The 16,661-nt window shown below is 40.6% G+C and overlaps 1 protein-coding gene across 1 annotated transcript; it reads left to right on the top strand.

Moving 5' to 3' along the window:
* Positions 1-9,659: 9,659 nt before the first annotated feature.
* On the top strand, positions 9,660-14,841 carry LOC101175459 (T-cell acute lymphocytic leukemia protein 1 homolog). The gene is made up of 4 exons (XM_004065695.3): positions 9,660-10,161; positions 11,095-12,503; positions 13,452-13,549; positions 14,048-14,841. The coding sequence occupies exons 2-4, from the start codon at positions 11,746-11,748 to the stop codon at positions 14,563-14,565; spliced, it is 1,374 nt and encodes a 457-aa protein (XP_004065743.2). The 5' UTR covers positions 9,660-10,161; positions 11,095-11,745; the 3' UTR covers positions 14,566-14,841.
* The last annotated feature ends 1,820 nt before the right edge of the window (positions 14,842-16,661 follow it).

Below are 16,661 nucleotides of genomic sequence, written 5' to 3'. Positions count from 1 at the left end.
GTGAAGTGTCATGTCATGCGACAATGAAGCTTGTATTGGACTTATTTGAAGCCATTTGTTAGCTCTGTGGACTTTGCTCTCTGTCTTGACTACGACGTCACACTAGTCTTTCCAAAAATGGGAATATAGGAGATAAAAATGGTAGATGGCGTACAATAGGCTCCGTGCACGAAAGTAAGGAGTTCTACTTCCGCCGCCTTGAGTGTGAGGCCGACCATTTCCGGCTTGCGACTTCTATAGCAGCGACACGGCAGATTTTGATTGCGAAAGATGGCAAATTTCACCCGTTTTCTACAAACAAGGTCTCCCGAAAATCGACGTGAACGACATCTACGGGATTGTCGACCAGTGCGTGGTTACGGGCAAAATATCGTGTCGAAAATACCGAAAAGGAAATGTGTCCCGTAAACAAACCTTTGCTGTCACATTTATGCAGCAGCTCGGTAATATACGAGGCGATCTTCCAAACGTGCTTTTATTAGTTTTATGAATATTATGAAGTGCCTGTTCGCTCTCATTTTATATTTAATCATTGTGGTCAGTGCTTTATTTGTGGAAGAAGAACAGAACTGAAGAACAACCCAGTGTTAGGAGAGGCTAACAACACGGGCTAACAACATCAGCCTTTATTTGTCGGGGCACAATTAGAAGCACAATTCCATGTGTCGTGATTTTTTGAACAGTTTCTAAGGACTGAGCGGCATTTCTGCTCTGAAAAGCTCACACACTGCCCCGTGACGGCTGTGTAAGCTGGCCGCTCGAGCTCTGCTCTGTCCTCGCGAGTCTGGCAGCCGCTAACCCAGAGCGGCGGCTCGGCTCGCAGTCCGAATTCTCACACATAACAAAACGCACACGTAACAAAGCACCCTCCCCTCAAACACATTAATAAATCCAGCTGCTCTGCTCATTCAGAGAGGTTCACTCGGTCCACTGGCTCCGGAGCCCAAACGCAGAGCTCGGATGCCGGGTCCAGACGTCAGTGAGCACGCACCCCCCCCCGCATCTCCCTCGTGAGGGGTGAAAGAGACGGGAGAGCCAGCGGGGCGAGAGCTGAGCGGGGCTTTACGCGGGGCGTCCGCAGAGCCGCTGGTCGGTCCCGTATGAGCTCACAAGCTTTCTCTCAGCGAAACACCGTTTATGCATGACGTAAACCCAGATCAATAGTGACACACGATCGGAATGACCGTTTACATGAACAACGATCGGTATACCCAGCTATCTTGATCGGAAAGAAATTTTGATCCGAACGAGTCTGACCGGGGCAAAGTATTCCGAACGGCGTGTTTACATGACGCATTTTCTTTCCGATTGCTGCAAATACGAAACACGACTAGTCTTGCTTGGGGTGAAGTCCTCCCGCCGTGTTCACCATCCATTCGGCTCTCTCACCGACACATCTACTGGAAAGCTATGAAAGCTTATATTAGTACTGTTGTACTTTGACAAATTCGCACACGGGTACACAACAGTGTTGTGATGTCATTGTCACGCGTTGAAACACCAAACGCCTCTCTTTTACCCGAAATCCGCTCCTTTTTACTCAAAACTAGCAACTCAACAAAACTCCCCACAACAATAACACGACCAACAGGAAGTTGTCGGCCTCACACTCGAAACACGGAAGTTAACCGGAAGTTCTGTCGTGCACGTAGTCTCTTAAAGAGTGCTTTACTACCTCCCTAGAAGGCCCAAAACGCTTTACAGTTCACCCATTCACAAACTCATTCCCACACTGACGGTGGCTCCGCTGTTGAACGCTGGCGCCAACCTATAACCACCGGGAGCAACGTGGGGTTCAGTGTCTTGCTCAACGACGCTTCGATGCATGGGCGGGTAAAGCATGAACTGAACATGCGATCAGAGTTTGACTGCTCTACCTCTCCACCACAGTCGTACAAACAGGATAACAGTTATTGGAACACATCCAGCAAGGCTGCTCTGGAGCTGACAGTTCAACGATCACCTGTCAATCAAAAGGCCACACCTCTTTGCGCAATTCTGAAGAAAATGCGAAATTAAAAGACGAGGTTCATAAAAGTAATATGTTTGTTTCTGTTGGATCAGTTTAGACTGCAGCCATAGACTCAGCAAGCCAGGTCATGTTTGCTGTGTGACCTGACCTGGCTCCAACTTTGTTTTTTCAAATGAGCCTTAAGTCGAAAGTCCAAAAGGTTCTCGGTGTCGATTCATGTGGCTTCAGAGAGAGGTGTGCGATGACCACCAGGCAGCCTATAAACAACACTTCTCTTAGCTTAAATTAAAAAAAACAAAGTCGGGATGGAAATAATGAACTTTAAGTTTATGATGACTTTTCGTTGGCCCTGAAGTGTGAATCCTTTCAACAAATCACTCAACGCAAAAAATATTAAAGATCACAATGACAATAAAAAAATGCAAAGCAAATAATACAAAAAAAAATTTACATTAAAAAAACAAAAAAAACAAAAGTAATCTGCAGAAATAAAAATGAGATAAAAAAATGAAACAAAACAAGAAACCTGAAAAGAGACTGTAGGCATTATGAGATTAATTAACTGGATGATAACGTTTGTTCACCTTTTCAACCGGAAGTCATTTGGAATGCCAAAATCTACCGACAGGAGATATTTATCAAAGCATTTGGCCACAGCCACTGCAAAAGTTCAGTGATTGCTCGATGAACTCTTTACCACACATCAGGGAAAACATCCTTCTGCTTTCCCACTTCTTCAAAACTCAAACATCATCATCCAATCAGTGATGTCCCGTACTTTTTCTTATTTTGTTTCATTTTTTAACACTTAGTTATTCTCTGGAAATTACTTTTGTTTTTTGAAATATTACGTTTTTATTGTTTTGTGACTTTTGTTTTGATTTTTAAAGCAAAACGTTGTCTTTTAATTATTTTTTTGCTTCATTAATTGTCGTTGTGATCTTTAATATGGTTTTGTGTGGAGTGATTTATTGATGGGATTTGCACTTCAGGGCCACCGTAATGATTTCATGTCAAAGACAAAAGATGGAAAGATTAATTTAATCCAAATCAGTCTACCAACCATTTGACAAAAATTGTTAAATTAACAATTCGATATGCCCCTAATGCTTTAAGTACCCCTAGAATGATTTCAGTTTATTTTTAGATTTTTTTACCTTAAGCTGCACAATCATTTCATTTTGGCTTTTCTGCAGCATTGATGAGTCAAAAGGGTGCCACGCAAGTTCTGCATTATGTGCTTTAGCTAAAATATCATATGAATTCTCACAGCAACCACTTTCAACCACATTATCTGGTTTTCTAAAAGGTCAGAATCAATACACCTTTTAATTTCTTGGAGTTTGTGTAAACAGCAACCATTATAAGTTTATGCTGTATCTTAATGTGTGCATTTCAATGATGAAATGATAGAGAACACAAACTTATCATTCTTTTTTCCACCAATTTAGCATCAGCCTCCCCCCCCAGGACAATCAAGTGAAACAAACAGAGGGGACATCTGTCGCAGCAGAGTAAGACAGGGAGAGCGTCTGTCCCGGCTAGTGCTCGCTGCATTGTTTGTCACTTTCTCCATGAAATTCACTGTGAATATTGCCTGAAACAATTAGGTTCAAGTGATCCCTATCGCCAGGCGCACAATAGTGTTTACACGACGTGGAGGAAATGTGGCCATGGAGCTCACTTCAGGGAGTGTGTGTGTGTTTTCTTGTGCATGGGCTTGTCTTCACTCCATGATCATTTTGAGTTTTTTTGTTTTAGATCCGATGAGAATGTTGTTTTTTCCCTGCTTTAAGGAAATATGAGAATTTCTATGAAGCCTGATGGCTGCTGTATGAATGCAAAAAAAAAAAAAAAACATTTTCATTAAAATAATTAGCTTCTAATCTGAAGAAAGGTGGGTTTCAGGCTTACAGGGTCCTATTCAGGTGTGATTTATTCCCAGTAAGGCTATATAAAAGTACTGTCCTTAACACTGTGTCTTCTTGGTCTTTGGTTCATACTGTTCCAGCGACAAAATGAAAGCTTAAAGGGAAAAACATGCTAGTTAGTATACTGGAGGAGTCTAGTTAACTTCTTTTGCTTCAGTAAAATTCGTCAAACAGGAAACATAAAGGTTGCAAGGTTAATCAAGAACAGAAAAGTTGATTAAAGAAAACAAACATTGAAATACTTTAGAAATAAATCCTACATAAATAAAGTCCTGTGCTGTTAGATATAAAAAAAAAATCTTTGATGCCTTAGTTAAAATGCATTTAGAAAAAGTTTGGAAATAAACTATACAGCTATACTGTATAATCTCTACATCTAATGAAGTCATACTGGGACTCACTGCATCGAGAGTACATGTCAAATAAAATCCAGGGAAATAGTAGCTCTTACTTAGCTTCTTTTGCTTTTTCTTTAAATGTATGCCACACAATCAAAATTCCACTACATTTTCTGCAACGTGGCATGCAGTCAGTTCCACAACCAACATAAATCAGATAATTTGTGCGAATAGGTTACCCAGAAAAAACAAAGTCCCATAAATTTTCCTAACCCACCCTATCCCTTTTTTGAGATCATGGGGCTGCCAGAGCCTAATCTGGCTACTGTCGGGTGATGGCGGGGTACACCCTGGACAGGTCGCCAGTCTGTTGCAGGGCCACAATCACACACCTATATGCACAAAGGGATGCATAACATCAAATGTACCCATCTTTGGACTGTGGTGGGAAACCAAAGTGGCTGTTGAAAACCCCTGCATGCACAGGGAGAACATGCAAACTAGACGCAGAAGGTTCCCTGCTGGAATTTAAACCAGGCGCCTTCAGGGCGTGAACCACTGCAGCCCCCTTAAAGACCCACTGCACTCATGTTTTTGGTGTTTTTATCATGTTCTTGTGGAATTCTTCTGACAATGGAGGACATATATGAAGAAACTTAAGTTCAAAATTGGATTTCTGAGGGGTTCTTTATTCAAATAGTTGTGAATCAGGAGCAGATAAAAATGTCGTTTGAAAAAGAGCCGATTTGTTTTGTAGAAAAAACACCGGGGGGGCCACAAGCTCCCTCCTCCACTCCACAGCGGAATAGGGTGGGAGGGGGGGATTGTTCCACACCAACAGACCCACCCACAACTCAGAGGCAAATTTCTAATGAACTACTTCCGCTCTGCAGAAACTATGTCCTAGAAAATGACACAGGCTTTTGGATTTTTCACTAAAAACTGCCTAATCAGTAATAGAAGAACACTGGGAACGCTAGAGTGTGTCTTTAAACTGAATTTTTACTTGTCAAAGATGACCCTTTTTTTTGTCACAATTTTGTCTGCTTTTATGACAATTCTTAAATTAATTGTATTTTATCTTTTCTCTTCAAACAGTCTTTAATTCCTTTAACCTTCATTTATTGTCTATGAAGACTCTTATTCATCCAGGTAGATTCCATCAAAGGAGTAGCTTTAAAGGTTGTCATCTGGACTTTTCACCTCTTATCCAAAAGGCTTTGTCAATTGGTGAAATATCTTCAACTTTAAAAGCCAACTCCAGGTGACAACCTTTAAACCTACTACTGTGCTTTCTTTTATTGTTAAAAATATTAAGAATTCAGGCCAGCATCATTACATGCCTTCCCTCTAACCAGGATCAGAAACAGATCTTAGTTTAGTTAGGTATGCAAACTTCATAATGACCACTGGTCACCACAAGCACATGCTCTTTGTTCAAGAATCCCCCATCGATAGTCTCGTTTCAGGTGGGCAGGATCGCTCTGGGATTAAAACAATCCTCTCTTGATTTTTTTCCTCACTCAAGGGGAAAGCGGAAGCTGTCTGTTATCGTTTGTTTCTATTATTATTCCCCATCTACAGTTTGAGTGCTCAAACTATGACAGAAGGAAAGTCAACAATTTGTCTCAAGTCTGTTTCCAACACTGGGACTGTCTGACAAGTCCAGGTTTTTTTTTGACCTTCAAAAAGGGAAAAACCAGAATGCAAGCTGCTTGTAGCTGCTCAGTGATGCAGACAGACTAACTGCTTCCTTTATGCCTTTAGTTATAGCTTTGAAAAAAAATTAAATGCAAAATCCCAACACATTTTAGTCACCGTCTATTTTTTTTTTTTTTTTTTTGCTTTAAGCAATAGATAGACAAGCTATATAAGCATGCATAACACCAAAGTTACACATAAGTACAAGTGTGAAGAGATGCTGAACTGTGAGGAAGCTAAAGAATACGGAACTTCAAAACGTTGTCAAATGCTTAGTCAAAATTGTGCAAGATAAGAGTTTTAGGCAAAGTTTTTTTTGGGTTGTTTTTTCCTGATTGCAACTACAAGTAACATTCAATACAGAGTTAGAATTTAAAGTTTCTTTTTTTCATTCAAATTAGATCATAACTTTACTTTCTAAATTTTTACTTCAGTTATTTCCAATAAATGAAACCGAGTTGTTTTTCTTTACATACACAACTTTCTATTTTGCTAAGACTAATTAAGTATTAACTGTTAAATAAAGTTTAACAGGGCAGCACACTGGGACAGACCGGAATAACTGATCCCGACGGATTTCTTTTTGTCCCCTGGGCAGTTATATTTTTATTTTTAGGCAAATTTGTGCTGCATCTGCAGGCGGAACGGTGCTACTGATTCTTGCACACAAAGTGTGATCAGCTAGAACCACAGATGTTTTTCATGCCCACACACAAATTGTGAGCAGCAATAGTTGACATTGACTGCTCTCTGATTCAACACACCCGACCCCTGTCTCTAAAGTTGATGATTACAAAGTGTAATACAATGACAAAAGGAAAAAAGAAAGACCATGATGATGATGATGATGACGAGGTTGATGACAGATTTGCTGCTGAGCTAGCTGCAGAGTTTTCCCAGGACCTTTGAAGGTCAGGTGATTGTAAAAGCTTGAAACTGTTTGTATTTCAGTTGGTCTAAGAAGGAAATGACTGAGAGAATGTAAGAGAAGTGTTGACCCTGAGGGCAGAAGAGACGGACGTGGACAGGTTTTGAAGAAATGGGTGGGACAGATAGAAGGAAGGAAGTTCAGAATTCTTGAAGAGGAAAGTTACCATGGCAATGACTTCTGTATTGGGAACTGGTGACACAGATCGTCATAAAAAGAAAGTAAAAAAATGACCCACATATTTATAATAAGCAATCTGCTGTGTGAGCCTTTGCAAACATAGTAATGTAGCTTGTTTTCTGAACTTTTCTCAGTAAAATACAATTTTGTGATATTCAGTAAATAATCATTCAGACAAAGAAATGTTAAGATGACCTTTTACCACTTTGCACCGCTATCTCTTAGGATTCAATTGAAAGCAATTTGCTTGGACTAAGGACTATGGACAGATGTACAGTACATTGTCTTGCTGAATGAGATGAGTTTGGTCTGTAATGTTTATCATATATACATTTCAACTATGAGGGACAGAATGTAAAAAAAAATAATCCAAGGAACCACATTTTATGATTTATTATACATTATCACGAAGAAGAAAAGGTTATTTGGTCAACAAAAAAGTTCACCCCATTACTTGTGATGCAACCCTGGTTGGAAAATGACTAATGGTCTGAAGCAAAGCAACTATTTTGGTCCATTTTTTCATGAAGTCTCCGCAAGTAATGTTTTGGACACAGACTTTCTCCTCTCTCCACAGATTCTTCAGCAGATCAAGGCCAAGTGACTGACTAGGTCACTCCAGAACCTTGAAATGCTTTTAAGTAGCCAACTCTTTTTGTTGCCCAGGCAATGTGTTAAGGATCATTGCCGTGCTAGAAGATCCAGCCACATTTCACCCTCATTGTTCTCAGTGATGGAAGAGGTTTTTGCCCGAAATCTCACCATATGTGGCCTCGTTCATGCTTTCCTTAAGACGGATCAGTCGTTTACATTAAATCAGTCTCAAAGCATGATGCTTCCACCCCCATGCTTCACAGTGGGTTTGGTGCTCTTGGAATGCATCTCAGCATGCTTCCCCCTCCAAACATGGTAAATGGCGTTTGTACTCAAGACTTTTATGGTTTCATCTGACCATATGACATTCTTGGAATCTTTCTCTGGATTATCTGGACAGTCATTGATAAACTTTGGACGGGCCTGGACCTTTGGTGGCTTAAGCAGGGTGACCTTTGGATAATTGCAGGATTTGAATTGAAGACAATGTAGTGCGTTACTTAAAGTAATATCTGTTACTGTGGGCCCATCACCTGGTGAGATCTTGCATGGATCCTGAGGTGAAGGGAGACTGTCTGTGATTTTTTATTTCTTCCATTTTCTAATAATTGCTCCAAAAGTTGTCTCATCGAGCTGCTTGCTTATTGTAGTTTGGTTCATCCCAGCCTTGTTCAGGTGTACAATTTTGTCCCTGGTGTCCTTTGACAGCTCTTTGGTCTTGGTCATGATGGAGAGGTTGCAGTCGGACTGTGTAAGGGTGTTGTCAGGTGCATTTTATACAGTGATGTGATGCACATTCAAGAACGTGCTAAACAGGCAAACTTAAACGCACTTTCAACATATGATGTTCACACTGGACTGTTGCTGGCCAATACTAATGCATGTACTCACAGTTGGAAAAAGCTTGATGCTAATTTTGTGAATCTAGCTCCATGGTTTTTCGTTCACAGCTCTATTCCGACATATGAAAGACATTGTGCAACATAATTCCATCTGTGCACAAACTGCATTTATGAACTTTTCTTTCATGATGAGTTTTCAAGTGGTTGGTACTTCCGTGTTTTGAAAAGGACACAACCTATTGGTGAAAGTTTAACTGGTGTAAATATTGATGCATGTTCATGAACATGTACAAGCCACAAACAGACTTTAAAACTTGGGTGAACTCTCGTGTTCAGGCAAGAGTTTTGAACACAGAAGGCCAAAACGTGTGTATATGTACACTTACATGGACTTTTCATTGAAAGTGGTTGCTTGAACGCGGATTGCCAAAACCCGGTGTGAACTTAGCACCAAACTAGAGGTAGTGGGTCTGTGAGGGGCTGAATTCTTGCTCGCTTGTTGGAGCTAAATACTTATTTTCTGAACCGCTATTTGAAAAAACTCCTTAAGAATCAAATAATGGGATTTCCTGGATCCTTTTTTTTTTACATTCTGTCACAGGTGAAGTGTATTTATGATGAGCATTACAAACCTCTCTCATCTTTCTAAGTGGGACAACTTGAACAATTGGGCTCTCAATTTTTTTTCCCCAACTGTATTTACCAAGCTGTGAGTTAATGCATCTTACCATCTAAGGTTTTGTCACCCCGTTGGATTGTTGGAAATTACTTTTTCCTCCATTGATGACTGACTGAACTAACTTTGTCATTATGGCTTTGTGCTTGGACACACGTGCACCCCATGTCCGTGTCACACTGTCTGCTTAACAGATTGTAATGTAAGTGCTATGGCACATATTTGCTTGGAAATACTCCAATCCCTTCAATGTCCAGGACTAACCAGTGTGGTGTGGCATATGTGTGTGTGTGCATGTAGGTGTGAAGTTGATCGTGTGTGTGCATGTCGGTGTGTATTGATGGAGGGGGCAGAGGAGGGGTGGTGGAGGTTCCTTATCTGCAGAGCACAGGCAGCTTTTGAGGCTCTTATCAGCAGCCACCACATTGTACGAGCACATCCTCTTGTCCAGCAGGGAGCGGAAAACTCTCCTTGCAACACGGTTCCCTTTCTCTCCCCCCCACCTCTCACACTCACCTCTCATTTGCCAGAGCCAGGACTCTGGCAACCAACTAAAGCATTGTGTCTTCCTGGCAAAGAGGAGGGATAGGAATAGACAAGACAGTGAAAGACAGAGAGGTGAGGATGACAAATGGGAGGCGGATGGTGGAGACCATCTATAGAAACCCACTTTGTCTTTGTTTAAAGGAGCAAGTGCTCAACAGATAGCAGAAGAAATTAGTTGGTTGGGACAATCCTGGTCTCAACTCTCTTCTTTTTTTTTTTTTTTAAATAATAATTTATAAATTCAAAAAGGATTCATGACAGTATAAGGATCTTTTTAAGTGGTGTCAGACCCTTTGGCTCCAGTTCTTTCTTCCGGGGCGACTGAAAGTTTCAGCGACCAGAAAGAGGACGGAGGCGACGTCAAGAACTGCGCAGATACAACATGCGCATTCACTGAGAGCATTCACTTTGCATGACTGGCAGACAAGACACGCTGGATGTCAAAATGTGTCTGTAAGTACTCAGATTACAATTTCACCTCAAACAGGTTATCTTTAATTTATCTTTTGTACGCTAGTGTTTTGTTGCTTCTCACTGTCGTTAAAAACTGTTTTTTAGATCCAGGGGTTCACATACATTTCTGCTCGGCATACTTTATGGCACATGCATGACATGTGAAGGGACCTTCGCTATACAATATACAAAAATATTCAATAGCCTGTTTACAATTTAGAATTTAAGTAATGTATATGTATTGAAAGAAACATAAAATAAATCCATTTGTGAACAGTATTGATTTAAGTATGAAAAAAAACGACTTTTTAAAAATTCCTTGATAAAATAATGGTTATGGGAAACGCACCATATCAAATTTATTCATGCCAAACTAATACACAGTGAGATAAATACACGAAAAAGATATTTGGAATAAACGTAAATTATAATTTAAAATTTGTATTTTCTATCAAGACATTTTTATGTGTTATTTAAAGTCAACTCTAAGAGTTCACTATATATTTTACAAAACAGACTGTATGAAGATCTGCTTTTATAAAAACTTTTGAATAATTATCGCAGCTTATTACTGTGAAGTTATTGTTCTAAAGATCTAAATGCAGCGGACTCTGTTTTAGCATATGGTTAAAGTTTATAATGTTCCAAATTGCTTTTATTTGTCACTTGTAGGCATGACTGAAAATATAATTTTCTCAGTATAATGCAATGATGACTAGAAAAACAAAACAGGAACAATTATGATTGCAGAAGCTGTGAAATTATAAGTCTGTTTTGCATAGCACAGTACAGATACAGCTCATTTAGAGTTAATATTTCATCCCACCAAAATAACTGCTTTTATGTTGGTGTTTGAATGTGAACCAGTGTTTCAGAATCGTTTCTTTCATTTGCTGAAGACTTGATGTCTTTGTTTTATTTTTGCTTTAACAGAGAGTCCAATCTTCAAGGATCTGGGATGTTTTTCAATCTTGAAAGGAGTTTAAATCACACGTCCTAAAGGGGACACAGACTAGTTAGAAGCTTCCACTAGAGACTCAATGAAAGCCTGAAATTGGCCACTTGGGGTGTCCTAAGAAAAACACACACCCATCCACTTCACGTGAAGTGGCTGCACGCCGGAGCTGAGTTAACGGTGCCAAAGCACGAATACATTCAAGGAAGGTAGAAATCAGCACATTTTTTTTAAACCCTTGTAGGATGTTTTGAGGGAACACGCAGTTGCACAAGAGCCAGAAGAGGCGACAGCAATGACCGAGGCTGTGTCACTGTGACCGTTTGTTTTATGGAGTGTGTTCATGTCAGAAACGCTAAAATGTAGCAACTAATTGTGTTGCACACGGAACAGACTATAAAAAGTTTTAAGAACTGACATTAAGGTTTTTTGAATTACACATGGACAAGTTCTGACCTGAAGCTCCATCAAAGACACAATGACAAAGAAAACTGGAGGAATTTCTTTTTGGAATGTCCAGAAAATAATATTTTTTTGGGAGGAAAAAGAAGCAAAAGCCCACATTTAAATAAACGTATGCATCCAATTTGAAAAGATTAAAAGCGCTCTTTAAGGCTGAAAATAAACATATGAGTTTGTACAAAAGGAACCTGAGAAATTTGAAGGCAAACGCTGGGAAGAGGACGAGCTTGACACAGAGACACGTCACAACCATGATGGAGAAACTGAACTCCACACAACCCTCTGCCTCACCTCATCCCTCCTCTTCCTCCCCATCTTCATCCTCTGCCTCCTCACCATTCACAGAGCAACACAGTCCGAAGGATGCTGTCAAAAGTCCACCTGCTCAAAAAAACAGGTGCACGGATGTCCTCACCACCCCCTCGGCTCAGTCTCCCACCACCCTGACAACAGTGTTAACCAATCACAAGACAGACACACCTGAGCCTGCCAACATGGAGATGGACGAGGAAGAAGATATCTGGTCAAAAAGCACAACTGGGGCAGCTGCATCAGCAAACACGTCACCAACCCTTTCCTCTCCGCCTCCCCTCCTCCCGGCACCAACCAAGACATCCCCTTGCCTCCTACCAACCCCAACCACCTCTGCAGCCCTGCCTTTGTCCTCATCATCCTCAACTCTTCTTCAGCACATTCCAGTCATCAGCCTCAGCCACAGCAAGCCTCCTCTCCCTCTACCAAACACTGCGCTGACCGCCCTCCATCCAATTCCCAACCTGCTGCATGGGGACATTCGCAGCAGCCAGCAGACATGTTTGCCCATGCTCAACCCTGCAGCTTCTGGGTTACCTGGAGGCCCCTCCTCTACTTCTCCTGGGCTTCTGCTACCTCAGCAGTACATCACTGCACCTCCATTCCTAACAAGGTGAGAATAAGCTCAAATAAATGAATAATTGATGATAATAAAAGTAATTGCAATATACTTGAGAAACTTAATCCCTTTTTGATTCTCCTGTGAAAGGCTGAAACTAGAGACCAACGAACAATATAAATGTATCTGATTAACAGGATTGTTTAAGATTTTTTTAAAAGCAAAAAAATACTGCTTTACTGTCACTTTCTGAGATATACATTTACTGCTTCAAACAAACATATCTCCCATCGCCCTGACAGCAATTACATGAACAGTGTCTGCACTGCATTGTGTGAAACAGGTAGCTGCATTGATGCTCTATTTCTTGAAATACATATACAAATATATCTACATATACATATATCTATATCTATATCTATATCTATATCTATATATATATATATATATATAGAGAGAGAGATATAGATATAGATATAGATATATTGAAAGTTGACTTTTTGTTAAATAAATGTTGAATCAAATAATTCCATAATAATTCCATTAGGCAAAACATTAAAAATATAATACTCCAGTGTATTTTTCCCTGGAAGTGGTGGCTTCATGCTTTTGTTTCTAAAGAAAAGCACTGAGTTTATATCCCTTCTGGACATTAGATTTTTCAACGAAGAGCACTTTACTCAGTTTTGAGCGGTAAAATAGAAAAGCATCCACCGTATAAGGCAGATGAAGGATTTTCTATTGGTAACAGAATCTCACCCCTTCCTTTGGTTTGTTTGTAGAGGCTCTCTGTCAGAAAAAGAATCTGTATAGGATGGGGTTGAGGTTCTGCATCAGCCAACACAAGAAAACTTATCACATCCCCGATCATGGTTTCCCTCAACCCACAAACATCATTACCCCCTCATTGTAGGAAAATCTCCACCGTCACTTATTAGTGAGTTATTTTGTCTGTTTCTTATTGACGCCCTGGTGTTTTTCTGTTGTCTTTTTTATGGCTAGCTCTTACCTGGGACCATCAGGTGGAAGCTATAGCATCATCAACAACAGTCGCATCAAGAGGAGGCCGTCATCACAATATGAGATGGAGATCTCCGAATGTAGGTGTCTGAGAAAAAACAAAAACTACTTTCATACCTTACACACCAATATTTACAGTATTATATACAGTATTGCTTTTTATTGTTTAATTTGATTTATTGGTTTATTTCAAGCATTAATTGTAGACAGTAAATTAAATCACACAGGTCAAACTTATTTCAGAAATAAAGTAATGCAATGATTAAAAAATATAGAATTCACAAAAGTGTAAGACATTTTTTAAAACAGAAAAGCAGGTGGATTAAATGCTTTTCAATCTTTCTTTAAAGAAGGATAAAGGCCACTATTTCTATGTTAGAGACTAAAAATGAAGATTAAAGGATTTATTTTATGGTTCAGTAATAAGTACTTGCAAAGTGGCTTTACTTCAGGTTTTGGCAACCCATCAGAGCAGAAAAACCCTTTATGTTTTTATTCCTAACATGAAAAAACATACATATATTCTGTTATCTTGCAATATCTTGGGCTCTTATGCAGTGTTAATGTATTTCTGACAGGCCCTCCTCAGAAACTGGCTCGCCGCGTCTTCACCAACAGCCGTGAGCGCTGGCGACAGCAGAATGTGAACGGAGCGTTTTCTGAGCTGAGAAAATTAATCCCCACACACCCACCCGACAAGAAGCTCAGCAAAAATGAAATCCTGCGTCTGGCTGTGAAGTACATCGACTTTTTAGTCACCCTGCTCAATGACCAGGCCCAGGGCAAGAGCGGCAACTCCACGGAGGAAGGGGCAGAGGATGAGAGCCCTGCTGTTGGCACGGAGAGCAGCAAACAAAAGTCTCTTTTCCAGACCATAACTTCACCAGAAACAGCCCGTGCTGCTGCTGTGACGAACCATAGAGACTCCACAGACTCTGTCATTGCCCTGGCTAATTCCCCATCAACCTCCAGTTGCTATGGCGACACAGACAGTGAGGAAAGCCTCGGGGTCAAGACCTCTATGGTTACCCACAGCATTTTGGGAAAGGTCAAAAGTCAAATAAGGATGGTGGCATCCACTAATGATGAGCGGTGACACCACTAAGGCAGCAAGACAAAACGAAAATTGGACTTTGACAGACGACACCAAATGTGTTTGACGAGCCAAAGAGGCTTCAGTTTTAGTGAAATCAAGCAGTTGAACATTTTGTTTCCTGGTTGTATTTGGTAGTTTTGGTTTTTATTTTTGTAGTAGTGTACAAATTTACTGTGTGACACTCTGTGCAGCAATGCAACACCTGACAATGGCTTTGGAGCATTCTGAGCTATGAAAATGCAAAGACCAACTGATTAAACATTTCAATCAACTGGATCGATCTTTTTCCTTCCTCAGTGCTGGAATCCATTAAGATATAATAAATAAACAAACAAACATCAAACTGTGACTTTGTGGACACAAAAATATACACTTTCCTTAAAAAAAGATTCAACTCATCTTGAGATTACATGAAATAAATTTTATTTCAGTTTCACATACACTAAATTCTCAAATGTATTGGCTCACCTGGTTTGACTCACATATGAACTGAGGTGCCATCCTATTTCTATTCCATAGAGTTCAAAAAGATGTTGGTCCACCTTTTGCAGCCATTACAGCTTCAACTCTTCTGGGAAGGCTGTCCACAAGGTCAAGGAGTGTGTTTATAGGAATTTTGACCATTCTTCCAGAAGCACATTGGTGAGGTCACACACTGATGCTGGTGGAGAAGGCCTGGCTCTCAGTCTCCACTCTAATTCATCCTAAAGGTGTTCAATCGGGTTCAGGTCAGGACTCTGTGCAGGCCTGTCAGGTTTATTCACACCAGACTGGTGACATGGGGTTGTCCAAAATGTTTTGGTATAAAGCATTAGGGGGTTCCTCTCACTGGAACTAACTAAAAAAAACAACCCCACATCATAATTCCTCCTCCACCAAATTTCACACTCGGCACAATGCAGTCTGAAATGTACCGTTCTCCTAGCAACCTCCAAACCCAGACTCATCCATCAGATTGCCAGATGGAACAGCGCGATTCTTCCCTCCAGAGAAGGCATCTCTACTTTTCTAGAGTCCAGTGGCGGTGTGCTTTACACCACTGCTTGGATGCAGCTGCTCGGCCATGGAAATCGATTCTATGAAGCTCTCTGCGTTCTGTACTTGGGCTAATCTGAAGGTCAAATGAATATTGGCGCTCTGTAGCAATTTACTGTGCAGAAAGTCTGCGACCACTTTGCACTATGCCCTTCAGCATCTGCTGACCCCTCTCTATGAGTTTACATGGCCTTCCACTTCGTTGCTGTTGTTCCCAATCTCTTCCATTTTGTTCTGCTGGAACTGACAGTTGACTGTGGAATATTTAGGAGTGAGGAAATTTTACCACTGGATTTGTTGCATAGGTGGCATCCTATGGCAGTTCCACGCTGGAATTCACTGAGCTCCTGACAGCGGCCCATTCTTTCACTAATGTTTGTAAAAACAGTCTGCATGCCTGAGAGCTTGATTTTATGCACCTGTGGCCAGGCCAAGTGATTAGGACACCTGATTCTGATCATTTAGATGGGTGAGTCAATTATTTTGGTAATATAGTTTACATCCTACATGCTTTGCCACATTTAGTGTCTCTGCTGAGTGGATGACAATACCCTGAAGTTGTGACACACTCATACCAGACAAAAATAAAGTGGGCCTTAGTTTGCTGTTCCTTTTTTAACATCCTCTTACTCTGCTAAAGACTGCTCATTGTCAGCACAGTTACTCAATATGTGCAAATGTTTTGTTGCCTTCAGTTCAGGAACATTCAGACCCTTTCCAAGTTTACTCTAAGCCCATTACAATAAGCACTGTTCCATAGCAGATCAGTCAGCACACTTGGAAATCCCCCTAATCTTTCTTTGCATATCTATTGTGAATATTTTTAAGTGAAACCACATTTTCAAAAATGAATCTTTACATACTCCATCCATTCAACTTCAGAACCCGCTGAATCCCTTTAGGGGTCATTGGGCTGCTGGAGCCAGCCCAGCAACTGTTGGGCAAAGACAGTGTACACCCTGAACAAGTCGTCAGTCTGCTGCAGTTGTGGCTCCAAAGTACACAATTGCAGCCACAAAATACCAACTTGTGCATACAAAATGCTTATTTAATGTCACAAA

This window comes from Oryzias latipes, chromosome 1, assembly GCF_002234675.1.
Source record: "Oryzias latipes chromosome 1, ASM223467v1".
NCBI classification, from domain to species: Eukaryota; Metazoa; Chordata; class Actinopteri; order Beloniformes; family Adrianichthyidae; genus Oryzias; species Oryzias latipes.
The sequence above is the reverse complement of the archived record's forward strand: the minus strand, read 5'-3'. Positions and strand labels throughout refer to the sequence as shown.